This window comes from Hakea prostrata, chromosome 4 (assembly GCF_041222555.1).
Source record: "Hakea prostrata isolate BN-2017 chromosome 4, UWA_Hpros_2, whole genome shotgun sequence".
NCBI classification, from domain to species: Eukaryota; Viridiplantae; Streptophyta; class Magnoliopsida; order Proteales; family Proteaceae; genus Hakea; species Hakea prostrata.
Window position 1 is genome coordinate 36,646,122 of NC_142603.1, and position 22,411 is coordinate 36,668,532.

General features: G+C 38.3%; 1 protein-coding gene across 2 annotated transcripts in view; it reads right to left on the reverse strand.

The window, feature by feature from the left end:
* LOC149018770 (Mitochondrial transcription termination factor family protein) overlaps positions 1-22,411 on the reverse strand; it is a 54,479-nt gene that overhangs the window by 17,468 nt on the left and 14,600 nt on the right. For both annotated transcript variants that reach the window (XM_089152917.1, XM_089152918.1), the window contains 3 exons: positions 19,343-19,456; positions 14,750-14,932; positions 12,739-12,956 (listed from right to left, as the gene is read on the reverse strand). In XM_089152917.1, the coding sequence (XP_089009043.1) occupies positions 12,739-12,956; positions 14,750-14,932; positions 19,343-19,456 (515 nt within the window). The remainder of the gene's footprint in view (positions 1-12,738; positions 12,957-14,749; positions 14,933-19,342; positions 19,457-22,411) is intronic.

Here is a 22,411-nt window from a genome sequence, read left to right on the forward strand (position 1 = left end):
ATTACAACATCGATGTACTAATACAAGTTACACCACAGGAATATAAGAGTGAAATGAAATCAATGAGTTACAAAACATATTTTTTTAATTCCAAAAATTCAAAAAATAAAAATAAAAATAAATAAATTTGATTCCATGAAAGAGTAGATTGGGTAATGATATTCATATAGAAACACCTAATGCATAACCTATTTATTTGAAAAAAATGAAAATTTAGGGAAGAAAACTCGCTTTCCTTAAAGAATGGTTTCAAAATCACTTGATCCTTCTTGATTACTTATTCTAGATAACCTAAATGGAGAGTTGATGTAGTAATGGGGAAAACCTAAGCAATTTCCAGTGAAAAATCCAGCAAGAAATGGAAGAAAAATGAGGTGTTGAGAGAGGGCCAAAAGGAGGCGAGATGAGACAATATATCTCATCTTGACTCAATGACAGGGGTTAATCAAGGGGTGACTCAACCGAGATCATACCCAAGATTTAAAACTTCCTAGGTTTCGCAGGCCGTCTCATCTCAGCCTTTAAAATATTGAGATCTCACAAGACCTCAAACCATCCCCTCTTTTTCTACAATACTATTGTCTATTAGTAGTTTTAACTAAGGATTTGAAATACAAAATTACCTTTTTTTTAACTTCCTATTGTATTGTACAGGATCAGGTGACAGAGAGGACGATAAAGTATGGTAAGGTGCAAGATAGTCTCTATTTGCTCAACTGTATACCCCCTCCAGCCTAAACATCTCCACTGACACCACAGATTCATTCGTTTGCAACTTAGATTCAGCTTCTCCATCGAAGACTTAGTCATCCTCCTATCAAAACATTAGTTTCCCCTCTAAAGACGCGCTATTATCTGAGGCATATATTTTTGCTAAGCAAACTCGTCTAGCCATTTCCCTTCTAATAGAAGTAGTGGCTTTCCTTTTAAGTTAATTCATTTTGATACATGGATCCAACTTCTTGTATCCCTAATTTTGGTCAGCAGTGGTTGATACACTGATAAATTGTCACACTTGTGTGGCATTTAAGTGTACTTGATCTTGATGCACCTAAAGAATAAAGCTTTTTAGTGTTCAACTATTCCATAAGATGATTCAGACCTAGTTCAACAGCAAGATCAAAGCATTCTGCACTGGCAATGGCAAAGAATATATGGGTCATACTTTTCCAACATACTTGGCAGACAATTGGCATTCCTCATTAGACTAGTTGTGTTCATACCACTGCCCAGAATGGACTGGCTGAACAAAAGAACTAACACCTATTGGAGATTGTCTGTTCTCTCATTTTCCCTTGTGACATTCCTTCGCAATACTGGAGTGATGTTGTTATCACCGCATATCCTAGATTCCTATCAATTGTATGACTTTTCGGATACTAAACTTAAAGCACGTAAATTTGTCCTTGGTATGAATCCTTTTCCGGTTCTCCTTAAGGTGTTTGGCTGTGTTTGTCATGTCTGGAATCATCACTCATATTTTGATCAAAGGAGTCTTTACTGTATCTTTGTTGGTTATCCTCCATGCCTAAGGGTTATTGTTCATTTCTACCATCATTCATCGCAAAAGTTTTTTGTTTTCATAGATGCCATCTTTTTGAGTCATTATCCTACTTTAGATCAACACCTTCTTCAGGGAGAGCACTTTTAGAGAACCAGTGTCTGTTTCTGATTTCACTGGCTTGGATGTTAATCCAACAGTCTCAAGTGAGGGGGAGGCAGACACCTACATTGGAGCCAGAAGCAAGTGAGCGAGAGCAGCCAGCTAGGAAGACGGCTCCTCCAATAAAGGTCCCTTGAAGACATATCTGCACACCTCATAAACAGTAACAAGAGATCCCTATTGTAGCACTTTACCATTAGAAGAATCCTCTCTAAAACCAAAACCTGGATCTACACTTGCTCCTCCATCCAGTAAGGATCCTTCTCTCCAAAAGGGTAATGTAAAAGGTACTTACCCAATATATCATATTGTCTGCCTTGATCCCCTTTCACCTTCCTATTGTAGATTTGTGTCTTCGCCTTCTTCTATACCTATTCCGAAAAAACAGCAAAAGACTTATGCAAATCCCAAAAGGAAGGCAGCGGCGTTCAAAGAGATGAACTAGACAAGAATGCAACTTGGGAGCTTGTTATCCTTCCTCCTAGCAAGTGACCTGTTGACTACAAATGAGTGTTGGAAGTGAAACATAATAGTGATGGATCTGTAGATAGATACAAAGCTAGACTAGCAGCCAAAGGATTCACTTGAACATTTGGAATCAACTATCAGGAGATGTTCACATACTAATTGAACACAGTTCAAGTAGTAGCTTGCATGTGCTTTTGAACTTTGGGAAATGTGACCTACAACAACTAGATGTAAAAAATGCCTCCCTAAATGGAGATTCCCCCAAAAAATTTCTGATGAAAAAACCCAAGGGAAAGTATGCATACTTCGACGTGCATTATATGGGCTAAAGGAATGCCCTCAAGCATGGTTTGGAAAATCGACAAGGCTATGGTGTCAGTGGGATACAAAGGAATGCCAATCATACCCTATTCAGGGAAAAGACAGCTTCTAAGGTAACCATCATAACTTTCTATATTCATGATATAGTCTAGTCATGACAGTGAAATAGTAAAGCTGAAAAAATTCCCCAAGTCATGAGTTTGAGAAAAAAGATCTAGGAAAGCTGAGGTACCTTCTAGGGACTGAAGTCAGTCAACTGCTAAAGGTATATTTTATCTCAAAGAAAGTATGTCATATATTTATTATTTGAAAGTGGTTAACTGGGTTGTCATCCATGTGATACTCCATTGGGAGCTGCTACTCAATTAAAAGAAAAAGAAGGGGAACCAGTTGATAAAGGTCATTATCAGCGACTAGTGGGAAAATGAACCTATCTCATAATAGACCACACATTGCTGCAGATGTCAGTATGGTTAGTCAGTCAATTTATGCAAGATCCTCTATCTACTCAAATGGCTATTTGTTCTTTGTATTCCTCATTATCTGAAGATAAAGGACAAGGGAGTTCTGCTATCCCCACATGTCATCTCCTTACTGGGACCTATACAAATGCTGACTGGGGAGGCTCACATGATCGAAAAATAAAATATTGTACTTTTATTGGTGGAAACCTGCTTGTCACTGGAAGAAGCAAAATGTGGTTGCAAGGTCTAGTGCTGAAGTAGAATTTCGAGCTCTGGTGCAAGGAATATACAAGTTGTTAATACTACGTGATCAACAAGAAGGCCTATGTGCTTCACTTCCTCATCCTATGATGCTCAATTGTGGCAACAAAGCAGCTATAAGCATTGCCCATAATCTAGTACAGCATGACAGGACAAAACATGTGGAGATTGACCAACATTTCATCAAGGAAAAGTTGGGCATTGTGATATCTATGCCCCAGGCCCCCAACTTGAGGGGGAGTGTTGTCAAGGGTAGTTTAGGGAGTGATATCTCTTGGGATTGCCTCAAGAGTGACAATTCCATCTCCTTTCCTCTTTATGTTGTTAAATCCTACTTAGATTCCACTTTCTCTTTCCTAGTTTAGTCTTTCTTATTTTCCTCAGATGAAATCCCATAAACTTAGTGTGAAATCTCAGCAAAACGTGTCATTTTGCCACCCAGCGAAACTACCAAAACAACAAAATCCCCCCCCCTCTCATTTCAAGGGATATTTGGGTCAGTTTGGGCTGGTTTTTGGTCTCTAGCCTTGAAGCCAAAAAACACAAAGGAGTGTTATTTTTGCCTAAAACCATGTTGTTCTTGGTCGGCACATGTCCTGCTGTATGCGGGTAAAACTGGAAGTCTAGAACATCAATTTTTAACCAATGTAAATATGCAAATGATGCAAGAGAACACCAAGATCTTCATTAAATTACATGAAAAAAGAGAACAGCTAAAATTCATTATACAAGTGTACAAGTATTCAGGTATATATCATGTACAACTATACAAGTGTAGGCAAGTGGTGAACGCAATGCACGTGTTTAAATCATGCAAGAACTACCCCCAGATGTCAAAGATCAACACAAAAAGAGCAAGAACAATCATGTAAGAGAGAAAGGCTCTGGTAAACAAGGTCGAAATTTCGCCCAAATGAAGCGAAATGTCGACCTTGTGCTGCCTTTTATAATTGATTTCATCGTCGAGAAATTGACACAAGGGCCTCCCCTATATTGCTGATATTTCCATGATTTTTTAGACTTCTCATTTTTTACCTGGGTTTCGTTTCGTCAATTACTAAAACAATGAAATTTCAGTGAGTTTCGCCAAAATTTCGGCAATATCTCGTACTATGCCCAATTGATGTAGAATTGAAGACATATACAAGGAAGAGAAAAGCCCAATGGTCAAGCCCATCAAAGCCTAAAGGTATGATCCAAAACAACCCATGGCTTGTATGGGCTAGGACTATTGTAGTGGGTTAAAATGAGCCCGTGGTTTCATGGGCTTGGATTACTTTAGTGGGAGAAGACCAGCCCACATATTTTGAACTAAGCCCAAGTCTAGCTTTGAAAAGTCAATAAAAGGAGCTAGTAGTGGGGTGTAGTATGTGGATGTTTCCATTATTGTTTTGACTAGTGGTGTTGTGTAGTTGAGTTATTAATCGGTAGGTGGTGTTAGCTAGTGGTTGGATGTTACCATTAGTGTTTATGTCTCTTTAGAATGCTATATAAAGAGACTTATGTAAGAGGTGAAGACACAACTTATGAATTGAAATCAAATTGCTTGCTAGCATTCCTCCTCTTTGGAGAACCCTTGTGTTTGATCAAGGTAGGTTGGTGTTCGATCCAATCGATCCACCTTGCGGTGTGAAGCCTAGGTGTTAAGACTCCTTGTGTTTGATCAAGGAAGGTTGGTGTTTGATCCAATCGATCCACCTTGCGGTGTGAAGCCCGGATGTTACATGTTACGTTAGTATTGTCACTTTCTTCATTATCGTTCTGCCCCTATTTGAAGATCTATTCAGCCCGTTTCGATATATGCTATTATCCTTATAATACCATTCTAGTTTCAGCCCTCTTTCCCATCTAAACTCTGTTTCACCTTAAGTCCATCATATTTGCAATTGACTCCCTGTGAAAAGGTCCTATTTGGGTATTGTTTTGATCAATCAAATTCGGTATCTACATTACCAATGTCCATAAATACCCCTAGAGGGCTGTAAATATGCCATACATTCTGAGATTCAATTGCTTCAGACTCAGCAAAAGCATATACTAGAATTCATTGTCAAATCCTCAAAAACGTAAGCCCAAAATAAACTTATATGGAAGACTATATAAAATTTTATGTTCTCCATACCTATTCCCATGATTCCAGTGCTAGTGTAGGGATTGATGTAGGGGGAATCTCTAATTCTGCCTAAACATATTCTAGTATTAGCAGACAAAGACAGGAAAAATGCATCATAGACTAGAACCCCCAACTTCAGGTAGCTAGTTATTAAAATCACAGTTACCAAAATACAAGATTACCAAGAAGTGGGAGAGTTGCCGTAGTACTTATAAAGTGAGACGATAACTACCTAGGTTTTTTTATGGCTTCCTAGAAGTTTTGAGGGCTTACCTTGGCCATTTGACATCAAAACCTATCACCAAATCTTCCAGATAAAATTTTTGTCATGGACTCATGGTTGAAATATTTGGTCTAGCATGGATGAAAACAGGCTCAAAACCAAAAACTACCTTGGTTGTTGGATCACTTTACCAGTATCCACCAATGTTGGGAGATGGGGGCAAATCAGGCTACCATTTACGGATTGTGAACAGTCCCCATGAATAGTCTTTTGAGGCATGATTTAAGTTCTAGACATGGAACAAAATTCGATCGAAACCCTAGAAAAATTTCTAAGTAATTTCCAGAAGCTCAAAACGAAACCATGAGGGAATAAAAAAAATGTCCCAGGTTTCAGTCAAAACCTAGGAAATTTCGAAGAAACCTGTCGAAACCTCAAAAACCCCAACCATGTAAAAACCTGGTTTGAACCTGCTGGACTAGCAGGTACATTTCTTTAAATTCTTTTTATTCACAAAGTTTCCAACACAATATAGAGGTGGAAGTGGAGTGTTTCCACCTCATTTTTTCCCCAAGTTTCGACCATTTTCACATGTTTTTGGATCATTTCAAGCACTTTTAAGGACTCCTTTGTTGATTTCAGCCCTTCTTGGTGGATTATTTCAAAGGTTTTCAAGCTCTGTTGCAAGGTAACCTAAGTTTCCCCAATTTTTTGATTTTTTTTCTTTCTTTCATGGTCAAATGGTGTTTGATCGTTTTGAAAAAACATTTCATGGTCTCTAGTAGGCAGATTTACAAGTGAATGTCGATGGATTTGATCTCTAAAGTGTTCTAGTTTTTTTTATTTTTCTGATTTTCAAAAATACCTAAAAATTTACATTTCTCTTTTTTGTTTGTTTGTTTTTTCGTGTTCTCGCTGTGTAAAAGTGAAGGCAGGTGTATGATCTCAACGGCAGCTGCGTATAAGGGTGTTTAGAGCTTGCTCAACTGATGTTGGATTGAGTTGAAATTATTATATGTTGTCTCTAGTAGGTAGATTTGCAAATTTAGTTGATTGAACCTAATTTTTGGAGTGTTCACTATGTTTTCCGATTTTTCATGTATTTATTAATTACTATAAATAATATTTTAATTAAAAAATATTCCCAATGTTTGTGAATACCTTAGTTTATGAGTAATGTGTGTTCCAGGTGTTTAGGCTAAAATTTAAGTGTTGGGTTTGTGTTTTAACGATGATTATTATGTATATTTGTATCAGGAATTTACTTTTGAGTTAGGAACTACTAGGTCAAACATAACTTGGCAACATGGTAGGCCTCTGACGGATGACAAGAAGAAGTCAAAATGTAAATATTGTTTCAGGTAAGGCCACTCGACTAAAGGTCCATCTAACAGGAGGGGACCGCAATGTGCTTGGATGCTCCAATATCCCTTATGAAGTTAAAGTGGCAACGGCAAAATATGTGAAAGGGCAAGAGAAAAGGGCAGAGAGGGATGAGTTCCACACAGCATGCTTAAAGGAGCTGGGAGAGCAGGATGTGGATCCATATGAGCCAAACCTTGATGCATCATCCCTACAGACAGAGATGGCAAGAGTACAAAGGATGAGTAGAGAGTCTCATAGACTCAATGAGATCAGGAGGACATAGAGGACCATGGGTGCAGGCCGCAGGGTCATCTAGAACTTTGGATTTTGAGAGGGGAGGGGGAGGCAACTCCAGTATGGGGAGCCCCCAAAGTGTCAAAGAGTCAGCTCCCTTACCATAGGCCCACGGCCACGACCTAGTGCTACATTTGTTCCACTTAAACCCAATGTTACAAATCCTAATGTCCAAATACTACGCATTGATCCCAACTTGTTTAGGAGGCCACAAACAAAATAGAAGAAATTAAAGCATTTGTGGGGTGATGTGAAGGAGAAGGTGGGGATGGCCTTCTCTAAGTGGGCATTGTATCATAGTAATACTACATACGCTACATAGGCGCCTTATTATAAGGCGATGGTGGATGAGATCAATGGTGTTGGACATAGGATGGTTGGGCCAACCTCATAAGAGATATATAATGTATATCTACCATGGCATAAGGAAGACTTGAAGACCTACATTGATGGTCTTAAGCCGATGTGGAGGCACTATGGGGTCACAGTGATGTGTGATGGTTGGACTAGTCCCACTAAACAGTCTATCATCAATTTTTTGTTGAATTGTGAGGGGAGGACAGTGTTCCTCAAATCTATTGATGCATCCGGTCACAAGAAGGATGTGAAATACATATATGGATTGTTGAAAAGTGTGCTGAAAGAGGTTGGAGTTGAGCACGTGGTGTAGATTATGACAGAAAATAGCCCCAACTTCACGAAGGTTGGGATAAAGTTGATTGAGAATCCCAAGTATAGGCTCTTCTAGACTCCTAGTGCGGCACATTGTATTGACTTCATGCCGAAGAACATAGGGCAAATCAAATTTGTGAAGAAGGTTGTTCCACGGGTTCGACACGTGACCACATTTGTATATAACCATGGAAATGCATTGGATATGTTCAGGAAGATATGTGGTGGTGACTTGGTGAGGCCTAGGGTCACCAGATTTGTTACAAATTGAATTGCCTTAAAGAGTTTTGAGAAGAAGAAAAACCACTTACGTGCAATGTCTGCATCACAGGAGTGGTTCTATTGGCCCCAGTCAGATACTCAGATTCACCAACAAGGAGAGCACCACAAGCCACCATATCCAGTGATCTCTTTCGGGCAATATGAAAGTTGTTGTGAAGCTTCTAAACCCTATGGTGACAATCCTGAAGTTAGTAGATCAACAAAGGAAACCAACTTTACCACATATATGGGCTGCAATGGAGATGATGAAGGATATGGTTGGGAAAGTATATCCTACGGGCAATCAAAAATTCCTTGATATCATCTAGGAGAGGTGTGAGAGGCAGTTGCAACATCCACTGCATCTAGCTAGTAAGTCGATAGTTATTAAATTTTCAAACTTACTACTTAATACTAATATGTGGGTTTCTACCATTGCATTTTTGGTTGTTGACCCTAATATTTGAATCCCTGCCCCGAAGGCTCCGGATGAGGCGACGACGGGCATCCTCGTGTGGGGTTACCGGATCCGAAACAGGAGGGCGGTGCGCGTTTCTCTTTTTGTACTGTAATTTTTTTGTGTTGGGCTTTGAGTGTCTGGTGCTTCCTGGCTTTCGCTCGGTCCCCTGGTTGTCTTGTCCCTCTCGTCTTTTTTTTTCTATCTTATTTTTGCTTTTTTTGGGTTGGTTGTTCTTGTGGGTGGTGGCGTTTGGGTTGCTCGTCTTGTTCTTTGTGTTGTGCTCTCCGGCCTTTGCCCCGGGTGGCGTCTGGCCTTCGTTTGTACTTCTGGGCCGCCGTTGGGGTGGCGGTTGGTCTTGTTTGTGCCTTTTGCGGGGGCCTGCGGTCGATGAGGTAATGGGGACAAGATTAAGTTGGCTGAGACCTTTGCCATTAATGATGAGGAGGAGAACCCCTATTCGAGTGGGTCAGAGAGCCATTATAGGTCAACCCAGCAGTCATATTGCACGAGAAATGGGAGCTAATGTGGATGAGTTTCTGGCGACAGATGGGAGAGTGCACACCGAGCCTAGCCATCCCTTTGTACCACACCCCAATGCATCTAGTGTCAGTGAGGATAATATTGTGTGGTTAGATGATGATGATGATGTTGGACCTGGTAGTGGGGATGATACTAGGACTGTGGGAGTGATGATGATGATGGACTTGGTGATCCGGATTTGACTGATCCTAAGGAGAGACCACCACCATCAGAGCCAACAACGGCCCTACTTGAGAGTCAAGGAACAAGGAGGGCCATTGAGGTTCACGAGGGAGAGTCATTTCAACTACCCAGGATGCCGATCACGGTGGAGCAACATCTAGAGGTCGTACTTCCACCTATAGCTGAAAGGGGAAGGGAAAGCAACATAGACATGGGTATAAGGATGACACCTCATCATACGAGTCTTACCATCCGATGGATGTGGGTAGCTTGAGGGGCTCCCTAGGATTTATAAGTCTAGATGAGTCCAGAACCTCCATAGTCGTTTACTAGATACCAGCAGCAAGCATGGTTATCAAAGTGTCTGCCTAGGCAAGCCTAAGCGGCAGCCTAGGCGGCAAAGCGGTTTTTGAACCACTTAAATTGTTGCCGCTTAACTAACGGGCTGATTTCTTGCCGCTTTTTTGCTTAGGCACTACCACTTTGCCGCCTTTTGCGCCATATTGCCGCCTAGATGCTAAGTAACCGCTTTTTTTACATTTTGTAATTTGTGCATATTATTTTTCCTTTTTTTTTAATCATAATTTATTCTACAATGCCATATATAAATTTAAATATGTGAGCCATTTCGGAATCAAGGCCCAAAGTGCATGTCGGCAACAGAATGTGAAGCATGAGCCATATTCAACATTGATAATCAGTGAATCATTAAATAAACAATGACTTGGAAATCGAAATAATGAGATCTATTAATTTATCATGTCGGCACTGTTTGGTTAAAAAAAGGGGAAAATAGATACATCAATTCTGATTACTAATCTATGCACAAGAGTACAAGACACTTATTTGGCATCACACTATCATAGAGGTAAGTAAGAATGTAAAATTATTACTTTCATTTTCATTTTTCACATTGATTACTGATATAGTACATACATAATTATTTTTATGAATCTTATCATTCTTGATGAGATGAAGTTATGTTTTTAATCTTTTTTTGAATAATTTTTCATAATTGTGATTCTTGAATGTTTATTTTTATTTTTATTTTTATGAATGTGATTGTTGAATGTTTGTTTAGTACTTTAGTTTATTATAAAAAGTATTTGTATTAAAAGTAGTTTAAAAGTAGTTATATTAAAAATATTGACTAAACCGCTTTTGTCGCTTTGTTGCCGCTTAAGCGCCGCTTAGTCGCCTAAACGCCAAGACGGAGCTCCAGTCGCTTTGCCGCTTTAATAACCTTGATAGCAACAGATCCAACTCGTACGAGAGTGGTATGGAGAGTGTTGCATCTTCTTCTAGGGCTTACGGTGATGCACCTTATGGTCATGGATTTCCTCAGGATTATAGGGGACATACACTAATGGGTCAGACTCGGATGTATTATCCAGCACCTAATAGAACAGTATATGTGCACAAGGGTGCAACTTATGTGGATGCTAACTCTAGGGCACAAACATTTGTGGAGCAAATCTTTGGCGTGGAACCACCACCAATACCCCCTCCATCAGGACTTCCCTATCTGAACTATGTATTCCCTCGTAATGAATATCTTATGCATGTTGATGACCAAACCTATAGAGCTACAGTAGTCGATTACCTCAACAACCATAAGCATTACATGTCATGGGATGTTTATGTCTATTGGTCAAAGGACAAGATGTTACAGGCACAGTACTACTCAAGTCACAGGATGGATTCGCCAAGGCACTCCTTTTGGCACTGAGTTAGTGAGTTGTACTTCCATTTTATTTTTATTGTCATTTATATTGTATTTGATGTTTTGAATTGAACTTAGAAGTTATATATTAAATGTTATGCACTTAAGTAGTTAAGTTTATAGTGTACTTTTCGGACAACTCTACATTGATGTCATGTACTTTGAATGACACATCAATATTGACTATTTTAGCAAAATGCATGTGTTAATGTGTTCTTTATATTCTAATTAGCTTAAATGCAGAGTCTCACCCAAAAATACTCCCTAAAACGTCCTATAAGTTTCAACAAAATTTCTCAGGTTTACACCTAAATTTCCCTTTTTCACCTAGTTGAAACTTGAGTTTCCCTCAAATTTTTTTCCATGATTCTGGACAATAGATTTTCAGGATATCAGAACATCAAAAATTCAATAAAAAAGAGGAGCAAGAAAGGATTTTTTTTTTTTTTTTTGGGGGGGGGGGGGCAAATTTGTATGTCAAAAGCTATACTTATCGTATAATGCAATCCTTAATTAAGATGCTGATAGTACCAGGTATAAAAGTACATAATTTGAAATCTGTGGCTGTCTATATAAATTACAGACTTAGAAATGGATAGATCAAACCTAAATGGTAAGCAAGAATTTAACAGCCCAGAAAATCAGCAGTCAAGATAATGAACTCAGTATAGGAATCTAATAGAAAGAAGCAAACTCAGCATATATATGAGAACAGAAAAAACAACTTCAGAAGTCAATACTGGGATCTCTCCCACCCCACCCCACCCTTCCCCCCCCCCCCAAGGAGTTGACATAATCTGGAGGCTTAATGGACTTCATCCTACAATGTAAAACAGTCAACAATTTAAAAATAGAATTCCTAAAATAATAAGGTACTTATCCTAACCAACCCTGCCACAAGACTTGGGAACCCACAACTTTTGACAGCTAGCTACTGAAGTAACAAAAAGAAAAAATTGCACGAGATCCCATACAACCAAAGAATTACAAAAAACTCATCCTACTTCCATCCACCAGACTAGAATGGCCTATTATTTTTAGCATTAAGTTTCGGAAGTGTCATATTTGTTCACCAATCCAATGCTACCTGCATCACTGAAAATCCAAGGCAGTTGATATGAAGACTGCCAGGTAGGATGTACTGGATTAGGATATTGTGCCATAGGCATTCACATACACCTAAAACAAGGACTAGTATGGACCTAAAACAGTTGCAGAATTTTTAACTCACGTCATCATGCGGATCGAAAAATCAATTCAGAGTGAACACTAAAATACTTATAAAACGGTGCAGTTGAACATATTATGCAATATTCATCCCAAAAAATATATATATTATGCAACAAATGGGTTCATTTTACTAATCCCTCAGAGTAAGCAAAACTATGACAGTAAGAGTTAGCATTACAACTATGGATATAAACCCATGACTGCCAACTACATGACTCGATAGGACAAGAACTCGACATCATCAAATGCCTGGTTTCCAAGCCCTAACCGATGGGCATCATCCAACCAAACCCAGATTGAACTTAGTGTGCTTCCATAATTAAGGAACAAGTTGGTCAACTGTCCATAGTGATGCAGTTACACAGTCTGCAGTATGATTCTGAAATTTCAGATCGGGCCAAGATTTAAGGGTGTCAAGTTGATACTCCATACATTTGATAAAATAGAAGTTTATTGTTTCCTTTATATGAAAATTAAGCTGCCAAACGTAAAGCAATATTCAGAATTCAGAGCATTACCGTGGAAGTAATGTGCTATCGATATCAGATACAAGCAACTCTGGATATTTCCTAATAACACGAGGAAGGTGGTCACTAGAGATGCCAATATCAGCAAGAAATTTAACTTTTCTCTTGAGAGTTCTTTCAATGCTGGATGCAAAAATTCCGGGGCAACGGCTTAGTATCCTTCCTATGGTTTCAGAATCAAGGCCAAGTTCTTCCATGAAGACAACCACCTACAGCCGAAAAGCAATGAGGACCCATTAAGCAACTAAATCATAAGCATCAAGACACATTTATTAGCAGTCTCTCATTTTACTTTTTTATAAATCCCAAAAGGAAAGGGCAGAGGACCGAACGATTATAATCAATAGGGAAACAAGGAAAATGCACATCTACAATTAGTTGACAAACCAATCAAAACCCAACAGAATTAAAAGATCACTATTATAGGAGAAGAGTGAAGAGATTTACTACTAAATGCTACAAAAGACAGAAACCACAATGCTCTAACCAGGGAAGATGCATTGTAACACAAAAATTATTTTTATGCAATCAAAAGTTGAAGTTTACCAAACTAGTTCCATCAAACAAACAAAAAAATGATGCACTTTAATGCCAGTGGTGCTGATTTGACAAGAATCACAAATAGATATCATGTTAGTGGATACAGTTCAGTTTGGGGTTCTAGAGAGAATTTCAAGGCCACAGTGAAATCTGTTAACAGTCCGTGATCCATTGGCGTCAAGTAAAGGAACATGCAGTTTTACTCAACTGGGCCGATGTGGTTAAACCCAAAACTGACCCAACCTGTGAAGTAGACCTGCTTGGCTAATAACCAACAGAATAGCAATCAGCTATTCCTGGTGCAGGACCGTAGCCCAATGGGTGCCCAACCGGGATCGACCAACTTTTTATTTTTATTGTTTTAAATAAAAAATCCAAAACATCCTTTTATTTTTACCCCCTATCTTTTATTTTAATGTTCTCAGTGCATCAAGGGCTGAGAATATCGGTCTGCCTTTAAAGTTACTTATATGCTGAATACCATTTGAAAGACCGAGCCAGGTATCGGCATTGATGTTCGATTCCTGGGAATAATGGTACATCGATCCTACTGAAGTGTTGGCCCTTAGTTGAACTTGCATTTACATTAAAAGTGCATTCCTGGGTAAGTTTAAGCCATAGCCAGATAAAGGTTTAACCTATAGGGCCATCATCATTTTAATGTTGTGGATGTTGTGGGTTAGATACAGATAAATTTAGCTGGAACTGAGGCTAAATAGTATGTTAACAACTGGTTATTGTACCTTTACTGTTGATAAGTTGGTTATATGATATAAAGTAGACAACTAGGGGGCAGATCAAGTCTCAAAGCTAAGAATACAGTTATAGCACATACAGCTTGAGTTATGTGAGCTTATGTGGTTAAAATCTCTCATGCAAGAACTGTGATCCCCAATTCATAAGCATAGGTTGATGTTCTATGATAGTCAGAATTCTATGCTAGAAAATGCATTTTCCAATGAGAACATGAAACATGATCAGAGTATAGTGTTCAAATATACCGTCACCATGTCAGAGATGCTTTGACGTTGAAAGTTATATATACTCCAATGTGAGATTTGCAAATCAACATGGTGATATATCTCCTATAGCCTAGTTCAGGCTGCAGAGAAAATGTGTAAGATTTATCATTTATCCGACAAACATTATCTTGTTTTTTAGCCCAAAAAAATATATATTATCTGTAGAATTTCTTATAGAGAGTCCTATAACCAAATAAACTCATGAATTCTTGACTACAGAATTTCTTGACTTAATTCTTATAGAGAATCAAACCCAGTGTTGGGTTTAATCACTTTTTAGCATGCTTGACTTAGACAAAAGAATCTCCCACAAGTCCAAACAAGAAAAATTATTTGGCACATAATTAGATGATTCTTTTTCGTAAAGCAGCACGATCAACAAAAGCATTGTGTGTGGAGGTCTAAGTGCTAGTAAACATATGATGAGCAAGGCAGCCAACCTCTAGAAACTCGTTAGGCTTTCGTAGTAGCAGCTGAGGACTTGAAGCAATAACCTGACCCAACTTCTTAGTTTTAATACCCAATTCCTCAAATTGTTCTATCATATACTTCATTTTGCTTGTTGAGCATCCCAATATATGTGGCCAACTCTTGATTGCAGTCTTCACAGATGCTTTTGGTACCTGGCATGAATAAGCCCCTCAGCATTCTATAAGGGCACAAAGTAGCATGATTAATAAAATTAAGAATCTTCAACTGCAAGAAAAGAATGAATGTACTTTGGAGCCTTTACAGTTTAAAAGACCAAAGGGATGGTTAACCTCAAGCTAAGAATTTGGTTAACAATGATCTGGGACAATTACTAAGATAAGACCAAAACTTACCTCAGCAAGTTAGAGAGTACATTAGTTCAATTTCCTCTAAGATGATTTCTGTTTCCCTGGTGAGACTAATTGTTGATGACTCTCTAACTATATATCAGAGTACTAGACTGTTGAATCATAAATGAGAGAGACGCTCATAAATCCACTGCCCTGCTGGGAATATCAACAAGAAAGAATGTTTGTGTACGATAGGACAGAAATCAGGACTCAGTATCAAATTTTGAAGTGTTTACAAATTGTTTGGGGACTAATATTATTTATTGATATTTCACTACTAGTATTTACCCAAAAAAAAAGTCTAGAAGATGCTTTGGTCCAAAGAAATCTTTGTACAAGCATGTTCAAATTGGGCCATGGTTTGGCAATTGTAAATTCAAATCCATTATGTGATACTGTTTAGTGGAAGGACCAATTTTTCAAATATTGGTTCAGTTATCATATTAGTCAGGTGATTTTAAGTGATATAGAGTATCGATTCAAAAAATACACATGAAAATAATCAAGATAATATGGAAATACAGTTTTGGAACAAAATACAATATAAATGAACAATATATAACAAGGTTCCTTCATGACCTCTAAAACAGAGAATATGGATAACCAAATAATGGTTTGAGGTATCCCGCAATCTTTGCAAGGTCTCTTTTTTTGGAGACCTGAAGACGAGATCTCATACAAGTTGAGTCACTACCAAAAAAATACAATATCTTGGCCAAGACCTCAGTTCAACTCAAGATCTCGGTTTGAGATCTAGGATCTTGCAAGACCTTGGCTCAACCTATCTCAACACTAGACAGTTGGTCGGATCTCTACCTACATTGCATCAAGAAGCTTTTAGCACATCTACAACAAAGATCTAGAGATTTTGAAGCTAATGTTAAAGCAAGGTGAATGTTCTTCCCAAAGGTCATATTGTTTTTCAAAAACTATGTTCTAGACTGATGGAAGTGGTGCTGGTGGAGCAGAAGTATTGCAGCCTTTTCCCGTTCTGCTTCCACTCCGCCCGCCACCCAATGTCAGTGGATCTTCACCTAGCTAGTTACAACCTAAGTTAAGTCTACTACTAAGTAGGAAAAGGAAATATAAAACAAATAGAAATAAATCTCTAGACTTATTAGGAAACATAATCCTATTCTAATTAGAAAACCTCAGTCCATGTTTTCAACAAATTCGTTCCGGTACAAGAAGGGAATGCTTATGCGAAGAGATCTGTTCCGGCATAAACCAAGATAAAAGAAGGATTTATGTAGGAAGGAAGATCAATGGAGGACAGGTGAATTCAAAGGTCTCAACTCTCAACCCTTCTTAGTACAACAATGATATGTTCCGGTACATGAAGGGAGTTTATGCAACGGGATCCGTTCCGCTATAAGTCGAGACTAAGGAATTCACACACTGAAAAAGGATAATAAAAGGCCATCGTTATTGTATTCATATAAATAGAAAGGGAAGTATGAAAGAGTGTGGATTTCCATTATACACTCCCTATTAAAGTGCTATGTTAAATGAAAGGTCCATACTAAAGGGCCAATATATAGGAAAAAGAAAAAAGGAAAAGATGCCTAGATGCCTACAGGATATTGTGTTGTGTACATGTATTCTTTCTATGAGTGAACTCCTATTGCAACTTAATGTTCTATGACATAGTTCTTGCCACTTTATGTATGTTTAGGGATAGTTTCACTTACTGAGCTAAATGCTCATTAAAATTCATTAATTGTTCCAGACACAAATACTAAAGGAGGGTAGAAGGGGTTATTAGCGCAGGTAAGAATGAATGACCTCTGGTGTATTGTAAAGTAAGCTTCAGATGCCAACATCGTCACCTTGCATGTGCTTTTGGGGTTTTTGGTTTGTGTTAACAGGTACCTAGTCCTTGACCACAAATATGTATTCTTTGTTATTGTAAGACCTTTTGGTCTGATGAATAAAGAAAAGGAAAAAAAAAGTTTTATGTAAAACTTCATTAGTGTAAGCTTCCACATGTTACAAAAGAAAATGTGTGATTAGAAGATGGTGGACTACTTGCACGTATCCAGTTAGACTACAGTGTCATGGACCCTACTAGGCCTAAGAAACTAAGGCCTGACATTGGAGGTATTGTTTCTTGGACTTCAAAGGGGGGGGGGGGAAGGGGGTTGGTAATGCTGGTCAAAGGGTTTGGGTGGTCTAAAAGGCTAAATGGGGTTGAATTCTTGGACTGAGAATAGGGACAGCAATGTTCTTGACAGTTTATTGATCTGAAACTGCAGAAAACGGCTGCCACAGGGTGGAGGGAGATGAGGGGAAAGAAGAGGGGTTAGAGCGGGTTGGGAGGGGCTTAACTTACTGGTTTGCAGGATCTTGAAGAGATAGAAGGCTGGAATTACTTGCTGGAGTGTACAGGGCAGATCACAGGCTTCAAGAGAGCTTCTTTAGACAACCGCAGGGTCCTCCTCAAAAGTTCCCACTCAATACCTCCTAGGCTGTAAATTCTGTACTGTTATTGATCAAAACTGATTATTACAGCCATGAGCATGTGAATTTATAGCCTTTGCAAAGATTATAAATAAGGCTCTACCTAGGAGACCCAAACTAGACTGGCTTCCGACTCAGACTAGACAACTACAACTGAAAAATAAAAGATTAATTGGGATTCTGTAATGAAATAAGAAACCAACTAAGAAACATGACAAAATAAAAGAAAATAAACAAAAATACCCCCAGGGGTTTGTGCCACTAGGTCGTCTTGCGACTCTTGTTTGGGGGCCCTTTTGTTGCTTGCATCATTAAGACCATTGCTATACTAGTCTAAGTGACTAGAATCTGACCTTCAACCAAAAGTCAATTGTAAACCCCATTTGGGTATGAGCAAAATCCGTAGTAGCCATGATGTAGCCTTAAACTAGTGGCTATATCTCCCTGGTTGGATTAATTGGTAAGGAGGAATACCAAGGATAATGGGGTGTTAGTTTTGGAGAAATTTAAAACAGGGGAATATCTGGTGGGATGGGGCAGGTTCGTGAGGTATGGGATGAGTTATAGGAATAGGGCAAAACGTGGAGAGACTGTAGGTATGATACAGGGGTATGAACCCCCCCCCCCCCCCCCCAAAAAAAAGTTTGGTTGGGTTTGGACCGCTAAATGTTTTTCGTTTTAGGGGTTTGAAGGAGAACAAAAATTTACAAAATATTCATATCTTGAGATTGGAAGGCCAAAATAGCGTCAAAATATCATCTAAGGTCACTGACAGATGATGTACCTAAAGTTTAGGACAGATCTAACGGTTAGATTGGTCTAGATCTAACCTTGAATTATGGGTCTCTAGAAAAGTTTGAAAGTTCAAGAAAAAAAAAGAAAAATAAATAAGAGGGTGATTTGAGAAGGGGAACGGAATTAAGTGCTGACTTGTTACTTACTTGTAATGCAAGTCTTGTAATGGGCTGAGACGGAGATGGAATAGGGGAGGCAGGCTTCAAGCACACCTGAACGAAGATCCTTCAAATAGAAAACCCTAGGTTGCTTACTCAATTACATGGAGATCCCTTATTATTGATGAGAAGCTCTACTACCACCTTGACCTTTAGCAGCAACACACTCTTTATTAATTGTATCCTCAAATCTTTCATCTGTTACATGCCCAGGGCTTTCTTTATAGCCTTGATAAGAAGTCATAGAAAAACTAGGACCCAGCAACTGACTTTCCTAGTTGTAGTCAACAATAATAATCACATTCAAACAGGACTCTTATAACTAAACTTAAAAGGATTCCTTATCATATCCTTAACTGACTCAAATATTAATTAAACTAAAATAAAAACATAAAAGACTATTCTGCCCTTATAACTTAAGTTGGACAGAATTTACATATTAGACCAATTAAACTAAAATAAACCTATTTTTGTACTTGACCTAAAAACTAAACTTATGGCCCATAGAGTAGGTCAATGATAAACATGTTGAACAAAGGCCTAACACCCATATCATCAACCCTAAGTAAGATTTCAAAGGGAAATTGACCAATTTGGTGCAGGACCTGCATCAAGCCAGAAGCAGCACACTAACATATATGCAGATACAAACCTTTTAAAGTTTGTTATTCATGTAAAAGCACATATCATGAAGTGGATACGGAGAGGGCAAGCAGAAAATTATGACTACTGTCATACAACTGGGTCTTGGTACTTACATCCATATAATAGGACAATGGAACCATATCAAATAGTGTACCTTTTCCATATCCAGGAAAGAAAGAATCTTCTCCAAGTTTTCTATAACACTTGTTGACAAAATCCATGGATATTTTAGCAGCATCCTACCAATATCTTTGCTGGCGACACCAATCTAGAAAACAAGAATGAAACATACCAAGATTCAGAATAGAGAAATAGATAAATGTCATTAATGGGTATGATTAATGGCAACTTAAAAACAGAACATGCATTCCACGCAAGAGCATTGATCAAGGCCCCAAGCAAAAGTGACAAACATATCAGAATAAATCGGAAAAAATGACAACATATTCAAAACCAAACAACAAGACTCCATTTAATATCCTTGGGTAATATATAATTTGAGAACTTCCTCCACGGCTCAGTCCAAAATTCTAAAAACTCTCATGCTTCAAGCTTACAATAGCCAAGAAAGCTATTCATATGACCATTAAAGGTGATTCAAAAAATCTCTACCACCAACACTAGGGTTTGCATGATTATCAACTATAAAAGTAAAACCAAAGATGAAATACTCAAAATAAATGAGTTCCAGCCACCCCCAATCACTCAAACCTTTCAGGAAAACATTTGATATTGACATTTCTATTAACTGAAGGGAAGAAACTGAAAATCCTATACAGTGTTTCTTTTTGGTGATCAATAGAGCATTTTAATAAGAACTTATCCTTTCTCCACCTGATCTTCTTTTTTTGACTCATAAATATCAAGATCTCATGCATCTTCTTAAAATTGTAAAAATGAAAAAGCAAAAAAGGCATATGCTCTTGGAGCCTTGATCCCTTTCAAGGCAGAACCTCAAGACACTAAAAATTTAAAAGTGAACATGCGAAGGGAATAGGCAAAAGGTTACATTGACAACTCCTAAGTTTGCCCCTCGGTGAAAGAGGAATTCAATGGAACTGATGGTATAGAGACACTCAAAATATGGTGAAAATACCTAAACTTGATAGATAGTGACCAAGAGAGGGATAAAATTTCCATGTGCCCCCTAAGTAACTTCAACACAAGCTTTCGTAAAAGTCCTAGTTGGCATTAGTTCAGAAGCCACCTTTGAACCAAACATTTCAAGTTATCTTTCTCACAAAAAAAGTGAAACCACATTATTTCTTTTCTTCCAACACACACACACACACACACAAGAAACATCCAACACTATTATTTTCCCCATTTCATCAGTTAACAAGACTATGCACTGGGCTATCCCAATGTCGATGGTGAAAAGCATCAACAGTCAGCACAGACAAAAAGGTTCAAATCTGGGATCACACCCTTCATGAAAAAATTGCACCTCGCCCTTGCGCACCAAGCTGTCTCCTAGGCAACGCATTGACAATTATTTCTCAGGTATCAGGGTTTTTTATTCTAGCCCTCATTTATATCTAAAGAGACACATTACAAATAGATAGATGAGGGAATATCCAGCCCCACTGGCTCCCTACCATCAAAGTAAAGGAGTAAAGGGAACATAAGAAAATATTTTCAAGTATAGAAGAGCGCGTAGGTGAATACAATAAAGAAGTACATAAAAAGTTACAAAATAAAGATGCTGAACTATGATTCTTATCCAAAGTATGACAGAATCTTATAACAGATCCTACTTTTTCAACCACAATTAACAGTCACAAACCATCTCAAAACAGTCATGTGTCTACTATGGACAAACTATTTGTGCTGAAAGACTGTATAAACTGTTTCCTATCGACTTAAAACACCAATTTATGGTCCATTAGCTGAAAGTTCATTGAAAAAGCAAATCCAATATCTGGGAAGTGGATGGGTATTTAACATCCCAAGAGAAACAATGGGGTTGTTTCCTTCAGAAGCCCAGCAGGAAATTTGCAATTGAATCTGCCATAACCACCACCGGTATGAATGTAGGTTTAGATATTGTTGTGGAATTAGTGAATGAAGGAATCCTAGGCAGAGAGGCAACAGAGAACTTTTTCAATTGGGCATTGGTGGGGGCATAGACGGAAGGTTGGTATTTGCATGACTGCTTCCTCATTTTCCTTCTATTTGTGATTTTGTATATAAAACAGAAACACATTTCATTTTGTCTCTTTTCTCTTTCTTCTCTTTCTCTTTTTTTCTTTTTTTTTTTTTTCCCCTCTCTCCCTCTCCAGGGTGGGGGGTAGGTGTGTGGGACGGTGAGGTCAGCGGTTGGGGGTGAGGAGGGTCTGGTATTCTAAATGCAAGAAAAAAAGGAAAATGAACCAGACCTACCAAGCAGCTTTCTTCTTCTTTTTCTTTTCTTTTTAATATTTTTGGTTCTTGTGGAACACAAATGATGATGCAACCAGGGTCAGCCTTCTCAAGAAACCATCAAAATCTAACCTAGGAGCCAAGCCAGATGGCACCCAAAAGGCTGGCCGAACCATCAGAAGGGTATTCTGGCCTTTTCCCCGCCTACTTTGAGCACAAACAGGTTCCAAATAATTTTCCAGATGCTCAAAACTCCTATCTACTTTCTACTTTTCAATTGAATTAGTGGTTAGAGTCCTGTTAAGAGTTGGGAGTCTAAGCAGGAATCAATTTTAAAGTAAGATTCCTTCTGGATAATTGCTTAGTAAGAGGTTGTATGGAAACCATCATGTTTCTCATTTTTGTGTGACATTTCCATTTTGGGCACATAAATAGCTAAAAACTTGTATGGCAAAGTGGTTTAGGGCCTGTTTGGTTACATGAATCCAGAGATTTGAAATCTCTGGATTCACAAATGGGAGTTTTATAACCGTTTGGTTGTGTGAATCCTTGGATTCATGAAATCTAGAGATTTACCTTTTAACTAAAAACGTGAATCTGTAGATTTATGGGTATGAGGTGAAATCCAAAAATTTCATCCCTACTATAAAAGCGTTAAAACATTTGAACCATCACTTCGTAAATGTTGTTTTAGGATGAATTTACGGATTTCATCCCAAAGATTCAAACTAACCAAACTGTTAATTTTATGAACCATGACTCCATAGATTTGAAATCTATAGATTTTCAAAATCTTCAGACTCAAGTAACCAAACAGGCCCTTAAAAATAGTGTGCCATTTCTCAAAAATGGGATGAACCGG